This window comes from Phoenix dactylifera, unplaced genomic scaffold (genome assembly GCF_009389715.1).
Source record: "Phoenix dactylifera cultivar Barhee BC4 unplaced genomic scaffold, palm_55x_up_171113_PBpolish2nd_filt_p 000184F, whole genome shotgun sequence".
In the NCBI taxonomy this organism is placed as follows: Eukaryota; Viridiplantae; Streptophyta; class Magnoliopsida; order Arecales; family Arecaceae; genus Phoenix; species Phoenix dactylifera.
Window position 1 is genome coordinate 456,187 of NW_024067713.1, and position 17,656 is coordinate 473,842.

The following is a 17,656-nucleotide window of genomic DNA, read 5'->3' on the forward strand; positions in this document are numbered from 1 at the left end:
CCCAAATCGTTCGGCACTGGATCGCCGAACAAAAGGCTTCTGTTCGGCTGAACAGTGCCGAACAGAAGCCTTCTGTTCGGCAACCCTCAACCGAACAGAAGCCTTCTGTTCGGCTGCACAGTGCCGAACAGAAGGCTTCTATCCGGCACTGTGCAACCGAACAGAAGGGTTCTGTCCGGCTCTGTGCAGCCGAACAGAAGCCTTCTGTTCGGCACTGTGCAGCCGAACAGAAGGCTTCTGGTGCCAAATCGCGTGCCGTGCTGAATTTTGTGCCGAACAGATCCTCTGATTCATTAATTCTTGGTGATAAATTATTTTATATGTAGGGCTATGCTACAACCGAATCGTATACTTTTATTGAGTTATGTCTTGAGTTTACGAGTCGTATACTTTTGAATTATCATTTATGTATGCAATTGAAGTAACATTGAATTATTTATCACAAAACCCAATCATGTAGATTCCAAGAAGTAACTTGTTTCTTTTTTGGCTTGTTTTATCATTTATCATTTATGTATGCAATTGAATTATTTTCTTTGATATAGCCTAACATTGAATTTCTATATTTTCAGACATGGATCCCGGTCCCGCCAGAGTTAGACCTACGGCGTCAGCTAGGAGACGTCGTGCTAGGATTGCTTCTCCCGAGCCTGCTCATATGCCATCGCCCTCTCCTGAGTCAGAGCATGATGATATGCCTGCTAGGGGCGAAGACGATGAGTCCGTTGGACCATGTCCAGGAGGTCCAGAGGATGAGTCCGTCCTGATCAGTTTCAGGACGCATATAGCAGCTTCCATCTGGAGGCAACAGGTATTGTTTATTTGTTATAGCATTATATTTTGTTTATTGATGTTTTATAAAGTAGTAGTAATTATACATTTATATTACAGGAACGGGCTCCACTAAAGTGCATGAACCATACTGCCAAGGTTGGTGAATGGAAGTGGTGGTCTTCAAACCAACCAAATACCAGGTTCAAAGCACTATTGAGGCAGTCGGGCCTCATAGAGTTAGTACAGTGCTCTTATCGATTCATCGATAAGATTCTGATTTCGGGCTTCGTAGAGAGATGGCAGCCCGAGACGAACACCTTCCATATACCATTTGGCGAGATCACTATCACGTTGGATGATGTATCCGCCATTTTAGGGATTCCTGTCGCAGGTGCCTCAGTAGCAGTTTCTCCTGAGAGGATGAGTGATCGGGATGCTGAGGAGCTACTTGTGGAGTTGTTGGGGGTGTCAGCTGGAGACGCGCGTCAGGAGGTACTGTCATCGCGCGGTCAGTCTGTGAGGATGGAGTGGCTGAGGACTCAGTTTCACTCTGTATCTGATAGAGACAGCCAGCAGAGGATAGAGTGTGCAGCACGAGCCTATTTGTTATTTTTGTTAGGCTGCACACTCTTTGCTGATAAGAGTGGGACCAGGGTGCCTATAGCGTATCTGTGTTTACTGCGGGATCTGGATAGGGTGAGCACATATGCCTGGGGTACAGCTGCCTTAGCATATTTGTATCGGCAGTTGGGGATTGCGTCGAGGTCATCAGTGAGACAGATCAGTGGTTATATGACGCTTCTGCAGGCATGGATTTATGAGCATTTTCCAGCACTCAGTCCTCACCCGTCGCTTGAGTATACTGATGCCAGTCCCCGCGTGCACCGCTGGATGCCCGGTACTCCATCCCGTACCACGATGGACCATTTAGTGGTTCTACGTGAGTCATTGGACCTTTTGAGCATCGATGAGGTACGTATCATATTACCATTTGCTTGTGTTTGTCAGTACTTTTAATATGCGATATAGTATAAAACTGAAATGGACCTTTTGTTTTGCAGGTTATTTGGGATCCCCATCATCGGCTTCGGGGAGATCGCCCATATGTTGATATCGCATTGATATCGTAGAACCCTATCATCCAGAAAGGGTTCTTAGACAGTTTGGTCGTATTCAGACCATCCCTCGAGCGCCACTAGCCCCTACGCGAGCCAACAGAGGTTCCACAGCAGGCTCGTACCGGATACATTACTCCTATATGGATCAGCTTTGGGAGCGGTGGGAGGACCACGTGCTGAGCCAGGCGAGCAGGAGCCACCCAGTTATCCGGCCATCAGACAGCGTACCGGGATACATGGAGTGGTATCTCCGTATCACGCACGTTGCAGTTCAGCCTCCTCATCTGCGCTCGAGTACTCATTCTGGAGCTAGGGGAGGTCATGATGATGCTGACATGCACCGGCGGCGTATTGCAGATGCACTCGGTATCAGTACCGACATTGTACGGATGGGTCCCTCAGAGGCTACGTCACTAGGTGCCGGGCACCTATTTCATGCTATTTGTCAGATACATCCGTTACTTCTGGGTGATGAGCCTGGCCCGAGTACAGCACCCTCTCATTCGGATCCAGCACCCTCTCATTCGGACGTACAGCAGTACACGCGTCGACGACGGCGTCATAGGGATTGATGATGGAGCCTTTATTTTGATTATGTAGCTTTGACTTTTTTTTTTATGTAATTTGAAACTGTTGATATTAATGAAAAATATATATTTTTGGTACATTTACGTGTAATCTTTGTAAAGCCTGGCCCGTTCTATTTTACACAAATATAACAGTGCACATAACAATCAATCTAACAATGCGAAGACAGATATTTTTTGATTTATATTGATGATGGAGTTTCACAGTACATGACTCTAAGAGCCCAAAAAAATTTACAACTTTCAAAAATTGTACATATATAAACAATCAATCTAACTCTACTGTCTCGCTAATTATAACATTAAGTGAGATGCTCTCTTTGAACTGTTGAATCCGGGCTTCATATGAATTTTCCCATCCGGTAGCACAAGGAAGATGATATTTTCGCCAGTTGGTCGCTACTGGCGGAACGGGATGTCCCGGCAACAAGAACACCTTCAAAATTAGAAATAAGAAAATATTAATAGCTACAAAATTATAAATAAGCAAAATTAAATATTCGCAAGTGTTGTGAACGTAGTACCTCAACAAAATGATTTCCATTTACGAATCCGATAGCGATATCTTTGCGGGATAGAAGAGGTACTGGCACAGAACGGAGAGGTAGGAAGGTCAGAAATTGTTGCAATGAGAGATGGTATAGGACAACATTATAGCAGGATGCTATAAGATGACCCATGTCCGGCATAGTCATCCATCTGTCATATGGTGGACAATCATCATAATAGGATAATGCATGAGTGATCTCAGCAATCGTCCCTTCCACACCATATAATGTGCGATAGTGGTCCGAATGACATTGCAACTCTTGCAATAAATCCTTACTAACACGCACCCAGTCATCTTCTCCAAATCCCAGTAAGTCAGCTATTGCCCTAAATCCGCAATTTCCATCAGCTTTTACATCCTTGATAGTCGTAACATTGAGGGCATCTCTTTCCTTCAATGTGGATAATATGTCCTTTGGACGAACCAAACTCTTTGACATATCCACTAACAATTCCGTCTCCTACTCAGATAATCTCCCTGCATATGAGTGCCCCTCCAGATTCTCTGCAGCGGGATGATTGTGCACTCCACATACGACCAGTAATATCCAATCATCCGCAGTATCCAATTTCTTTCCTCTTAATGCAAAAGGGCATCCACACTTCTTTGTCCCACAGGCAGTCTTTATTCGCTTTTCTTTTTTGGTTCGGTACGTCCCACCCCTCTCACAACCTAACGTAATTCTGGGTTTCTTAGAAATGGTACCTGCATCGGATGATTTGATTACAACAACAAAACCATTTCGCCTCCCAGCTTTACGACACCAATTACACAAGTCCTCTCTACTCTTGAAGATCTATACATTAAACAATTTATGTAAGTACACAGTTGTAAAAATAGCTCGCTAAACTAATACAAAATTGCACAATACATTATAATACCTCGTAAGTTGTAAATTCGCTTGTGTAATCCAGTACAAATTCTGATCCAATTATACTCGATTCGGTTGTAGCATAGCCCTACATATAAAATAATTTATCACCAAGAATTAATGAATCAGAGGATCTGTTCGGCACAAAATTCAGCACGGCACGCGATTTGGCACCAGAAGCCTTCTGTTCGGCTGCACAGTGCCGAACAGAAGGCTTCTGTTCGGCTGCACAGAGCCGGACAGAACCCTTCTGTTCGGCTGCACAGTGCCGGACAGAAGCCTTCTGTTCGGCACTGTGCAGCCGAACAGAAGGCTTCTGTTCGGTTGAGGGTTGCCGAACAGAAGGCTTCTGTTCGGCACTGTTCAGCCGAACAAAAGCCTTTTGTCCTTCTGTTCGGCACTGTTCAGCCGAACAAAAGCCTTTTGTTCGGCGATCCAGTGCCGAACGGAGCACGAACCGTGAAAAAAAAAAAATTTCGAAACAAGGTGGAACACGTACCTTTGCGGCCGATTCTTCGTCCCAAATCACTAGTTGCTTGTCCATGCTTCGAATGGGGCTTAAATCTCCTTCAAAGATCGCCTAAACGATGTAAATGGATCGAGGGGTTTAAGGGGGGTTTGAGGGGTGTTTTTTTTTTTTCTTTTCAAAACGAAACGGAGGAGGAGGAAGGGGGGTGTACTGAGAAAATTTCAAGGGCAATATGGTAATTACACTAAAGGTTAGTTTGGGTATTTTATTTTTGGTTTTTGGGGGGTGTCCTTAGCAATAGGGGGGGTGTATATAGAACCACCCTAAGGAAATTAGGGAATCAGAGGCCAATGTTCGAGTCCGACTCGAATGAACGTAAAGCCTAGGATTCTGGCCCCGACGCAGAGCTGAACCAAACCAAGATATAATCATTAATTTTCTTCTTCTTTTTTTTTAATTTTGTTGAGCCAGAAATCTCAGGTAAACCAAGGGAGACACCTCAAATGGTTGTTTGGAGCTCCATCGAGGTTTGAGGAAGATGTAGTGGAGAAGCCCAGAAGTGATGATCAAAGCGGTCGACGATACGCTTAGTCATCCAATTTTTTTTTTTTTTTTTTGCTTAAAACGGGTGCTTCAGACAATGCGTGTCCGAATACACCCAAGAACATCAAAATACAAAATCTCACGTAGTGCCGAAGGCAACTCCCGCTCACCTGCCCACAGGACGTATCCCGAATGGTGTGCTGCATATGCAGCAACCCAGTCAGCCGCCCCGTTGGCCTCCCTGAATACATGCTTGGCCTCAAGGGCCACACCATCCCTCACCATCATCCTAATATCCCGGATCAAAGGATGGACAGTGCTCTCCCGCCGAATCCACCCTATGACAGTGGATGAGTCGCCCTCTAAGATGATCGAGCTAGCCCGCAGTACCCGCCGCGCATGGCAAAGGCCGGTCCAGGCAGCTCGCAGCTCCGCCTCTGGCACTGATATGTCGAATAGCCGGCAGCCGCCCGCTGCCACTACCCTGGAATGATGGTCCCGTATGACGAAGCCGGCACCACCTCGCGTGCCACTGTCTAGTACTGAACCATCAAAATTGACCTTGAGGAAACTCGGGGGTGGGGGCTCCCAGGTGAAGAACACCGTCCGAAGAGCTGCCTGAGCAGAGAAAGAGCCCCAGGTGTCCCGAGCTATCAAGGTCGTATCTGAAGGACTAGTAGGTCTGGACTCCATCGCCAATACTCGAGCAGACTCCGCAACGAACCTCGGCGACATCCTACGCTCGGCAAAGGTACGAGCGTTCCTCGCCAACCAGATCTGGTGGGCGGTGCAAATCGCTCGGATAGCCTCCTGACATGTCTGGGGACTAACCAGCCACTGACGTATCATCTGTAGGAACAGTCCCCTCTCCCGCCAAACCTCCTCTGGGATACCCGTCCACTGCCATGTCAGCCTCGCCCAAAAACATCCAAATAGTACATGGTCAACTGACTCATCCGCACCACAGGCCCCACACTCCGCACGGATCCCCAAACCACGTCGGCTCAGCACAGCTCTCGTCGGAAGGCGGTCCCACATCACCTTCCATAGAAAAAGTGCTGCTCTCGGATGGAGCCTGGACCTCCAAATCCAGGCGCCGTCCCATCCACTCTCATGCTCACGCTGAATCACCCGGGCCAGATCACCCAGCCTCACACTGGCCCTGCATGTAGTGCTCCAAACCCTGACATCTGGGCCCTCGCATCCTGGTACTGGAAGAGAAAGGATCCTCTCGGCTAGATGTGCCCCGAACAACTGGTGGAGTCTGTCCGCGTCCCACTCCGCCCTCCCTGGTGCTAAGAGGTCGCACACCCGGAGCCCCGCTGCTGCCTCGAAATCCACCATCGTCGGCCAATATCTCAAGGGGATGGAATCGACCCACGGATCATCAGTCACCGCAATGGTCCGGCCATCACCCATCAGCCACTTGGTATGAGCTAACACGGTCGGCAGGTACCTCGCAATCTCTCGCCACATGAAAGAGATGCGACGACCGCGCCGTGCCACCTCAGGGCTCCCACGGCCATATCTAGCTGCCATCACCCGACTCCAAAGTCCCTGTGGCTCCAGCAAAAAACGAGCTGCATGCCGTGCAATGAGTGTGTCACGCCGCTCCAGAAGGGACTGAACTCCCAGACCACCCTCACTGGTGGGCCGGCAGACCCGCTCCCAGGCCACCAGATGTACCCCACGACCCCCACCATGGGACCCCCAGAGGAAGCTCCGGAGAAGACGATCAATCTTCGACAGAGTCGTCTTAGGGACCACAGTGTTGGCCATGAGATATACCGGCATGGACCCAAGCACCGATCTAACAAGTGTCAGCCTCCCCATCATGGATAGAGATGATGCCCTCCATCCCTCCAGCCTACTCTCGACCCGCTGCACCAATCCGGAACACTCCGCCACTCGTAGCCGCCGGCCTGTGATGGGAACTCCCAGGTAAACCAGAGTCCCCTCCTGCTCGGGCATCTGCAATATACTCCTGATCTCCTGTCTGACTCTGCTCTCTGTGCTAGGACTGAACTGGATGGCTGACTTCGTGAAGTTTATTCTCTGTCCGGATGCCGCACAGTAATCTGCCAACACTCTGCGAAGTACACGTGCCTCAGAAACCCGCGCCCTGGACAAGAGAAGACAATCGTCAGCAAAAAGTAGGTGAGAGACAGGTCCCGCCCCCGGTGCTGGAACATAGGACTCCAGCTCCCGGCTCGCACACGCCCTCTGGAGGGCACGGGACAATATATCGGAACAGATGATAAATAAGTAAGGGGATAAGGGACATCCCTGCCTCAGCCCCATAGTAGACTCAAAAAACACCGAAGGTGTGCCATTGACCAAGATAGAGAACTTTGGCCCCTGGACACACCCTAAGACCCATCCAATCCATCGTCGGTGGAAGCCATAAGCCTCCAGTACCCTCCGGAGAAAGCTCCATCTGATCCTGTCATAAGCCCGCTCCATGTCCAGCTTGACTGCCATCAAGCTGCCCCGTTTCGATGCTCGCTGGAGATCCCACACCATCTCCTGAGCCAGCATAACATTGTGGGAAATGTTCCTTCCCGCAATGAATGCTCCCTGCTCTTGGCTGATAATGCCCGGCAGTAGGGGCTTTATCCTTCCCACCATAATCCTTGACACAATCTTGTGCAAGGTTGTGCACAAACTGATGGGCCTGAAGTGACCCGGCTCTACCGCCTCTTGGCGCTTCGGAATGAGCGTTATGAAGGTGGCCTTCCAATCCTCTGGCATGGCTGCCTGAGTGAAGTAACACTGAACGGCCTCAGTCACAGCTCCCCGAATGATGCCCCAATATCTACGAAAGAAGAAAGGGGGAAACCCATCTGGTCCTGGAGCTTTGTCCGCCGCCAGAGCCCAGACTGCCTCCTGCACCTCCTCCGCCGACACCGGCCGAACCAGGGTCGAATTTTCGTCATCTGCAATACCTACATCAACTCTCAGAAGGTGGTCATCAGCACCAGGGCCTCCATCCTCAGTCCATCTGGCGCGGAAAAAGTCAAGTAGAACCTGTCCAACGGCAGGCTCGCCCTCCACTCGGCGACCAGACCCATCACGCAGTGAGTGGATCATACTCCGCTGACGCCTAATAACAGTCGTCCGATGAAAAAACCTAGTGTTGCGATCACCCTCGTTCACCCATTGGACCCGAGATTTCTGACGCCAGAAGATCTCATGCTGCCGTAGCAGTGAGTGGTGCGTCGCAAGAAGCCCCCGAAGATGGGCCATGTCATTCTCCGGGAGTGCACCCCGTAGATCTTCTCTCCTCTGTAGTACCGTAATCTCCTCCTCCACCCCCTCCAATCTCCGGAAGATATCGCCCACTACCTCGCGATTCCAACGGCGAAGCCGCCGTTTGGTCAACTCGAGTTTGCGTGAGACTCGCTGCATCGCATCCCCCCGCACCGGAACACGCCACGCATCGCGAACGATGTCCCAAGACTGAGGGTACGAAAGCCAAATCTTCTCGAAGCGAAAAGGGCAGTGGTGACCCGATACCGATGAGGTCGAAATCAACAAGGGGCAATAATCTGATGCAATCCGGGGTAAATGGCTTACTCGGCAGGTAGGGAAGCGAAGGATCCAGTCTGGGGAAGCAAAAGCCCTATCTAGTCATCCAATTTTTGTTGGTTAAAAATATAATTTATTTGTGTTGTTGATTATAATTTACATATTGTCGTCGTTTCTATTGTGTGGGTAGTTTGTAATAAACTTTTATATCGGTTGGTTATTCTTTTTGTAAGATATGTTTATAATATAATTAGATAATGTATTTATGTCTTTTTTTTGTTGGATTATTCTTAGCTCAATTTAATCTAAAGATGTGATGGATTGATGAAAGTAATTTTAAGCCCTCTTTAATTCAATTGGAATAGGGATGGATTAAGTTTTAGTCCAATTTTTTTACTTGACTCAAAGATGGACTAGATTTAGGGTGCATCGATCTCTACTCAAATCTGACCGAGCTCCCAAAAATCAATGATGAACAAGCCATGTTTGGCAGGTCAGTCACCAAATACGTAGGCCTCAGTTAGATGGAGCATTCATGGGGCTAGCTAAAGATCCAGCATCGAGTTGGGCTGCAAATGGGTTCTTGACTTGATCCGCTCTTGACCCAATTAGACCCAATCCGACCTATGGGTATTGGGCTAGGCTTAAAAAATTAAACCTAATCTTAATTTTTGGTTAGGTCTAGATCTTATGATTTTAAACCTGACCCGACCTAAATTGGCTCATATATCATCTAGGTCTAATTTGAATTAACAAAAAATAGGTCTAACTCGATCAAAACTCGATCCTACCCAACTCAAAAATCCGAATTATATAAATATTCTTCTCATTCACTCTAAATATCTTACCCAACGCATTGAATGAACTCTTATTTAAACTATCCCTTTTTTTTCCTTTTAGCAACCATATTTCTTCCCATCTGTTTACATTTACTTATATTTAAACATTCAAATTTCCTTTTTTTTTTAAGATTCATATTTATGATGCTCTCAAGTAAATCAATTATATATTTTAAGATAGCAATTTATAAGTTTAAAAATGATTAATTACTTGGATGAAATTAAAATTTTTTGAATCAAGTTTAAGTTGCCTCTTTTTAGTTTTATTTTAATTTTTGGCAATTTTATATTTAATTTTAACCGTAAAAGAATGACTAAATGCTTGATTCGAACCACAAATACTACATAGCCTAGTCCCGATCCAAATCCAAACATTTTGTTTGGTTCATAATTGATCTAGACAAGAGCTTAGGCTCCAAACTGTGTAGAGCATGCATAGGATTGCTAGCGGGAATTAGCCCCTCTAGTCTTTCAGAGAAAAGAGGGAGAAGGAGAAGAAAAAAAAAAGAAGCAGCCGCAACTACCAAGATTACCAATTCATGGCAATAGCCCAAAATGACCGAGGTCTTAAATAGGATAAATGTTTGTAGAGATCTATACTATATTAAAAATAATAATTGTAAATCTAATATTACTTCCTAGCATTATTTGTCATTCTTTATACCAAAATAAATAATTATGAGAACCACTTTGTTGACTGCTTTGGGTCATATGGCCACACTTTTATGTCACATGATTATGCTTAGCTTTATCACAAATCTAGCTTTTTGAAGGCTAATTATGCGATCGAGTCTCGGGCTAGCCTGCATTGACCTGATACCGGTCCATCGCGGCCGGCCTAGACGGCGATCTTTCAACTCCAGCGGGCATGTATCATGGGACCTGAATCCAGAACTTGACCGGCGGTGGCAGCGAAGGACCAGAACTAAGCAACCATTTGGATCAAAACCATGTACAAGAAAGAATCCACAAAAGCAGTCAGTCGGTCAAGCTACTGATGCCCGTATACTGGCGTGTATCCTTGTTTCTCGAACGTTTGAATGGCTTGTGTTTTCTAGTGTGGCTTCTCATTGAAGGGAACTGGAATTGGTGCTATAATTTTCAAATCCGATCCCTTCGGCTTTTGGGCCCCATCAAAGTTGACTGGGCCCTGCCACGTTGTTCTTAAAAAGCAGCCTTATGTTATTTTTTGGATGGACTTATTCTCGGGAAGCTGCAAAGAAGCGCATTGCAATATAAATAACTGGGCCCTTGAAGGAATGCTTCAGCCTCGTGGAACTTGCCTTCAAATATCTGCAATGCAATTTGTGGCTCATGGGTGGCCTTTTCATACTTTGGAAGCTAGTTAAATCATTTTGAAATACAGATAAATCTTTTTCATATATAGTTAAGTTCTATATATAATTAAGTCTTTTCTATACACAATTAAATTTTTTTGGCACATAGTTAAGTTAAGAGTTAATTACTCAAAAAAAGTTAACTAATTCCAAACTTTTTACTACATTGAGCCTTATTAACTTAACTATGTGCAGAAAAAAACTAACTGTATTCCAAGATGATTTAACTATATGCCAGACTAGATTAAGTGTGTTCCAAGCTTACTTAACTGTGTACCGAAAAGATTTAATTATGTGCCAGGTTAGATTAAATATTCAAACATTGATTAATTGCGTGCCAAACTTACTTAAATATGTGACATGCTATATTACCTATGTATCAAACTTACTAACTTAATTGCAATGGTGAGTTAACTGTGTTCGAGGCTATATGAATTGAGTTTTAAGCTTACTTAACTAATTACAATGGTGACAAATCTACTGTACCTACAAATATCACAAAGATCGGATTATTTGTCACTCACTCATTATTTTCTTTTTTTTCTTTTTTCTTCCTTTTTCTTTCCCTTTTTTTTCTTTTTTCTTTCCTTTTCTTCTTTTTTCTTTTTCTTTTTTTTCTTTTTTTTCTTTTCTTTTTTTTCTTTTCTTCTATTTTCTCCTCCCATGAGACCGATGGTGCCAAAAGGGGGTCGGGCCGTGGCGGTCGCGGGAGGAGGCTCGGCGGCAGCTGCGATGACTTTATTTATTTTTTTATTTATTTTATATTTTTTTTATTTCATTACAATTATTTATTTATTCGTTTATTTATATATATTTATTTATTTATTTTTTCTTTCTTTTTTTCTTCTTTTCTTTTCTTTTCTTCTTTTTCTTTCTTTTTCTTCTTTTTTTCTTTTCTTTCCCTTTTTTTCTTCTCTTCTTCCCTTCTTCTTCTTTCTTCTTTCTTCTCCTCCCGCAAGACTCGTGGCACCGGAAAGGAGGCCAGGCCATGGCAGCTACAGGAGGGGGCTCGGGAGGGGGCCGGGCCATTGCTAGCAGCGGCGGCGGCCGGCCAGTGGAGAATTCTTCTCCTCCCGCGAGGCCAGCGGCACCGAAAAGGAGTCGGGCCACTGCAGACGTGGGAGGAGGGCGGGCCGGGGCCAGCAACGGCTGCAGGATGCGGGGGGGCGCCCTTTTTCCTTTTCTTCAGCACCTCCCCACCGTGGGGGCTGGGTTGGGGGTATTTCCGGCGGTGCGTCCACGGGAGGGGGCTTGGGATGGGGCGGGCTGCAGCCTCCATCGGCCGCGCTGGGCCCGACCTCCTTTTTTCTTCCTCTTTTTTGGAAGGAATGGGAGATCAGTAGGGGTGGGGGCATTTTCATCTCATTATGAAATATTGAAATATAGCTGGACCGGTTGTTAAACAATCCGTCAACAGGGATTAAACGTTAGAGACCGATCAAAAAATGGACCGGTCATTAGTTTCCAAGAAAAAGCTAAGTAATTTATCATCTATTCCATTATTATATATAACTAAAAGTGGGGCTCAGTTTATGTTGAGCTCGTTATTTACCACTAGGACACCCATTTTAATAATGTTATTAATACAGTCTTGTTTCTTTTTCAATAATAATTAAGTAAGGCTCACAGTTTAGTAAGCTAATAACCTTCTTATTAATGATATTATATTATTATACTTTATAAAAAAATATATTAATTAAGAACTCTATTTATTATTCAAAATAAAAGCGCTATCATGGGCATCCACACTGTTATCTTGATAACGATGCCCTAACTAACTATAGAAGGTCTTTTATGACTCAACCGTTGGAGGAAGGAAATTTCCCATATAATGTGGGTCGACTCTACTAGATTAATGAGAATAAATTTATTGATTAATAACATGCATTTGAATTTTAAATTATTAATTTTTTGAGAATAGGTTAGCTACTATATAAAAGAATTGTTAGATAATCATATTACTACCCTGCCATGCACTATGTAGGCTCTGATCATTAACATCTGCTTGTTAAATTTTATGAAACTTAGGAATACTTGGTAGCCAAAATCTTAGGATATTCATGATATACACCCTAGTTGATATTTGTATGAGATTGGATTGAAAATTATGTAGAAATCTGACCTATTGGCCCATCTATCTTGCATTATTTAAGAGTCTGTCCAAATCCAGCTTTGATTCTAGTTTTTGGGCTGCAGGTTATTTATAGTAGTTTTTTTGTTGCAAAATTTAGGCTAGGTATTATTTGGGTGATAAGAGCCATAGTTAAATATACAACCCATCCACAACCCAATCTTATAGAAATATCTAAACAGGCTTTAATTGAAGACAACTCATTTACTCGAGATATTCTTGAGATGGTGACCTCATCCCTTGGGTTTTATATCAAGCCATAATAAAATGGTACATTAATGGAATACAACCATAGCAGGCAGGTTGTTTTGCTTATCTAGTAATAAAGAAAATCTTCTTAAATAAATCAAATTAACTAAGTAATTATTATTTTTCAAGGTTAGAAGGGAGTCTTACTGGTAGTTTGTTAACTACGGCGGAACCACTAAACTAAAGCCCAAAAAGTAATTTATGATATACTTTAATTACTGAATCATCCGATTGCTCGAGTTGTATAACGATAAAAGAAATTATTTCCAACCGAAACGATTCTGCGTGCCCCCAATTCCCCAAATACCATTAATAGCCACCGACACGAGCCGGTCTTCCACCCGAAACTTCCTCCTCCCACTCTTATCTTCCCGTTGGGCTCTCTCTCTCTCTCCCCCCTATAAAAACCCTCCGCGCATCAAAGCCTCCTCCACACCGATCTCAGCCGCCGGCGAGAACAAGAAGAGAAAGATGAGCTACTACAACCAGCAGCAGCACCCCGTCGGCGTCCCTCCTCCCCAAGGTATGGGTTTCCTTCTCGATTTCGTTCGAGATCTCTAGTTTTGGACGATTTTGGTTGGTCTGATTGATTTCTACGGTCAGGGGTTTGACGGATGTTGTTAGGGTTTCTGATGGAGTTTTTGTCGTGATGATTAGGGTATCCACCGGAGGGGTACGTGAAGGACGCCTACCCGCCGCCGGGGTATCCGCAGCAGGGGTACCCACCAGCGGGGTACGCGCAGGGGTACCCGCCACAGAGCTACCCTCCGCAGTACGCCCAGCCGCCGCCCCAGCAGCAGCAGAGCAGTGGGCCTACCTTCCTCGAAGGATGGTACGGATCTCTCTCCCCCACCCACCCCCACTCCTCCCCCCCACTCTTGTAGATCTCGGAGATCTAAAGATCACCGGAATCTGCTGGCCGGCGCATGATGGCCGGAATGTTGGCGCGCGATCTGGCCGCCGGCGTCTCCGATGGCCGCACCACCGGCGCACCTCGCCGGTGAGGTCGCCTAGGTCGCGGATCTGCGCCGTGATTCGGAAATCCGACGGCGGGCCGGGCCGCTCCGTCCCGGTGCCGGCGCACGATAGCGCGGCTCGTTGGTGCGGTCGTTGCGGGCTGCGTGGGCAACGTGTCACCATCGTGGGAACATCATGCTGACGTGTCGACCGCTTGTTCATCTACTCATTACTCGAGTTAGGCCGCTTAACACAAGTAGAGTTTAACTAAATTTTAACTAAATTTGTTCAATAAATATCTATAGTGAGAAGGGGAGAGAGTACTCGTATTATATATAAATATTATAATATAATGTTCCGTTCCCAATATAACCCTATCCCAAAATATTCCAACCTCGACATGTCGATGGGGCTCTTGACTTTCGTCAGATCTCAACCCTCTGTTCCTCTGTCTGTAACTTTTTTTTGGGACTTTATTTTGTTGTTATTGTTGTCGTGCAGCTTGGCGGCTCTGTGTTGCTGCTGCCTTCTGGATGCCTGCTTTTGAGACGGTGCGAGGGCTGATCCAATCACACACAGTGTCCTGTGTTTGGTGTGTGGCGACATGGTCAGCTGTTCTTTCTAGAGAGACATTATCTTAGTTTAAAGCTTCCGTTTTTTTTTTTCTTGTTTTTCTTCTCCCCTCCTAATCGACGTTGTAAGGGTTTACCTGGAGTTGGATTTGGTGTTCTGATTTGAATTGGTAAATGGTAGTTGCATTAGGTATCATTCTCTGAAAAAGTAAAGAAATTAAAGAATTCGGGGGTGTTTTGGCATGTCATAGTGGCTATCTTTTGATGTTTAGTGGATCTGTGTGTTGGTATGTTCATATATATATTTCCTTTGGCTAGTAAGCTGCGACTGACTTAGTGACTTTTAAGACTATTCAGAAAGCTTGAGATATTGTTGCTTTGCGAGTCGGTAACTTTTGATATGCAGGTGGCTGATTCAGTGGCTTGTAATGGAGGCAAAGCTGTACATACGTGATTCTAGTTTGAGTGTATTTGGTGTTCTTACTAACCTTTCTCTAGGGTATCAGGGACCTGCTGAAAAAATTTCACCTTCATGTCTAAAAAAAATAATTTTTGCATGTTTAGTTGTCCATAAATATATGATATAAAAAAATAATTTTTGTATGTTTTGTTGATTAAGAAAAAAATGGTTTATGTTATATTTAATTAAATATTTATTTTTAAAAAAATTGTGAAAAATATTTGTTATGCGATGCTTTTAATAAAGAGAAGGATTTTATTCATTATATCGAAAAGCTTAAAGATATTTTTAGAAAAAAAATTCAATTTGTAGTCGGTAAAAAGTGATTTTCAATATATTTTTTATGTGAAATATAGAAATTTTATTTTTATGGATAAATTGTAGGCAAATGCATCTCTCTCTCACTTAGCTGGCCCAATATCCTGGTGAGCTCAGAAGTACACGCTTTCATCTAAAGACTAAAACTTTTTGGCCTGCTCGGAGTTTTTTCTGGAATAAAATTCTGGTCCTAGACATCCCAGATACCTCTCACCCTTAGATTGGACGGCCAGATGCCAAGTAGAATATGCGGTATAGCCTCCCGGTTCTCCAGAAAAGGGAAAAAGCAATCCAATCTACCACAAGTTTGCTTCACACTCTATGCTTTTGATTTATTTATGAGGAGCTAGCCGTGTAATTGGAAGTTAATCAAGGTATACACTCTATGCTTCACACTCTAAAGAATGACGCCTTCTGCATCATTCCATCCCACGACTCCTTCCGAGTTACTCACACCCTTTTAGTTTAACCATCCCTTTATGAATTAATGATTGAACTAAAAAGGTTATAAAAATTTCATTGAATAAAAGATAGATATCTAAATAATTTAGCTAAGTAATTTTTTATTATCAATTTAGAAAATTACTAGCATATTGTATGGGTTGCAGCTTTTTTTTCTTTATTCTACAATATAGAATAGATAAATAGACTAGATAATAAAAATAGAATAGAATATATTAGATATAAGGGTCTAATTATTTTTTAAAATATTTATTTGATATTGATATTATGATATAGTATTATTATTCAAAATTCTAATAGTATATGTATATGTATCGTTATAGTAAAATAATATATTAAAATAATATATTAAGAGCATGATTCAACTTGGGTTTAATAAAAAATATAAAAGTTTTGCATCTAGAAATATTTAGATGCAATATAACGAGGTTATTAAAAAATATATTTTATTAAATGCTAGAACCTATTTATCCCGTTCCGCCCATTATTCTTATCGTCTCAAAACCGCACCATGTTAGATCTTAATTTTTTTTAAAAGGATTATTAATTGTTGGGATCTATGCTTATGCTTTTTTCTCTATTTTTACGCTCCTCCTCTCCAAATATAGACAAAATTACCTACAAAATAAACATAAATACGTTCTAGATAAATACAAAATCTACAGAATAAACATCTAGTTTGCAATGGAAAATCAAAATACTGTAAAAATAAACAGAAATTAGACCTTCAACCCTTGATTAGGCTAGGACTCACTTGCGGAAGAGGGATAAACAAAAAAATTCGGATATAGTAAATACAACATAGGATAGAATAAATATAATTTCTTCCAAGTAAATAGAAATTGGCCAACATAAGTATTCACTACTTTCGTACGCTTTTTGTCAGAAAAAAAATAAAAGTACCTGCAGAATAAATATAAACATCTTCGGATAAACACAAACCTTCTAAAATATTTTTTTTTGTGGGAGATCCAACATGGCGTTGGGAGAGTGCTGTTTTGAGACGATGAGAATGAGGATGGGATCAATGGTCCTAGCATCTAATGAAACGTTTTCTTCTTGTCTTTTTTAAGCTCTAACATGGCACTGGAAGAGCCGTTAGCATTTAATGGAATATTTTCTTTCTTTTTTAACTCTGACATGGCACTGGGAGAGCAATCATTTAAAACGATGAGCGCTGAGAGAAGCTCCTATTAATTACCTGATACTCTGCTGAGATACTTGTGATTAAATAAAAGGATAAACTAAATCCGCTGTACCATGAACTCCATGCTTGTAAGCAACTCTACCACCACGAAAATTACATGATCCAGAAAAAAGCAGAACTGTGAATCCGTGAACCAAGCGGACTCCCACCTTTTGATAGTAAGGACACAAAGACGTAAAATAAATTACATGCTCCGCTAAGTAATGATATTTGGGAATTTCAGAGAACAGAAATGCTAATTTCTGAAAAGATACGACATTCTTCCACATACAAATCCATATTCCACATCTCATTCATATTACATGCTCATTGAGATGAAGCGTTTTCTCTATTTTGGTATTATGTAATTGCTTCTTTTTTTTTGAGATCTATATACATGCTTATGTAAGTCCAACAATTTCAACCAATTACTATGTATACGCCTCAGACGGAATATGGATTTGTTTAATTTACAGAACATGTGTTCGTATCTGTTTGGTTACTTGTGATAATCATTGTGTACTACTCATCATAAGTTTTTCTCTTTTTTTTTCTTTTATAAAACTTCATACAGGAATAAAAAAAAACAAACCAAGAAACGAATGTGTCTAATCAAGAAGCGATGGGTACGTCAACATGCAATGGGTCCTGTAAAAGACTCGAGAAATATATGTTTCGGATATGTAACATAAGCTAAAAGAGTGC

At 43.1% G+C, this 17,656-nt stretch overlaps 1 protein-coding gene across 1 annotated transcript; it reads left to right on the forward strand.

Annotated features, from left to right (window-relative positions):
- The first annotated feature begins 13,353 nt into the window (after positions 1–13,353).
- On the forward strand, positions 13,354–14,846 carry LOC120105054 (cysteine-rich and transmembrane domain-containing protein WIH1-like). Its single transcript, XM_039117113.1, has 3 exons — positions 13,354–13,519; positions 13,654–13,828; positions 14,455–14,846. Exons 1-3 carry the CDS (start codon positions 13,468–13,470, stop codon positions 14,498–14,500), a joined length of 273 nt encoding a protein of 90 aa, XP_038973041.1. The 5' UTR covers positions 13,354–13,467; the 3' UTR covers positions 14,501–14,846.
- The last annotated feature ends 2,810 nt before the right edge of the window (positions 14,847–17,656 follow it).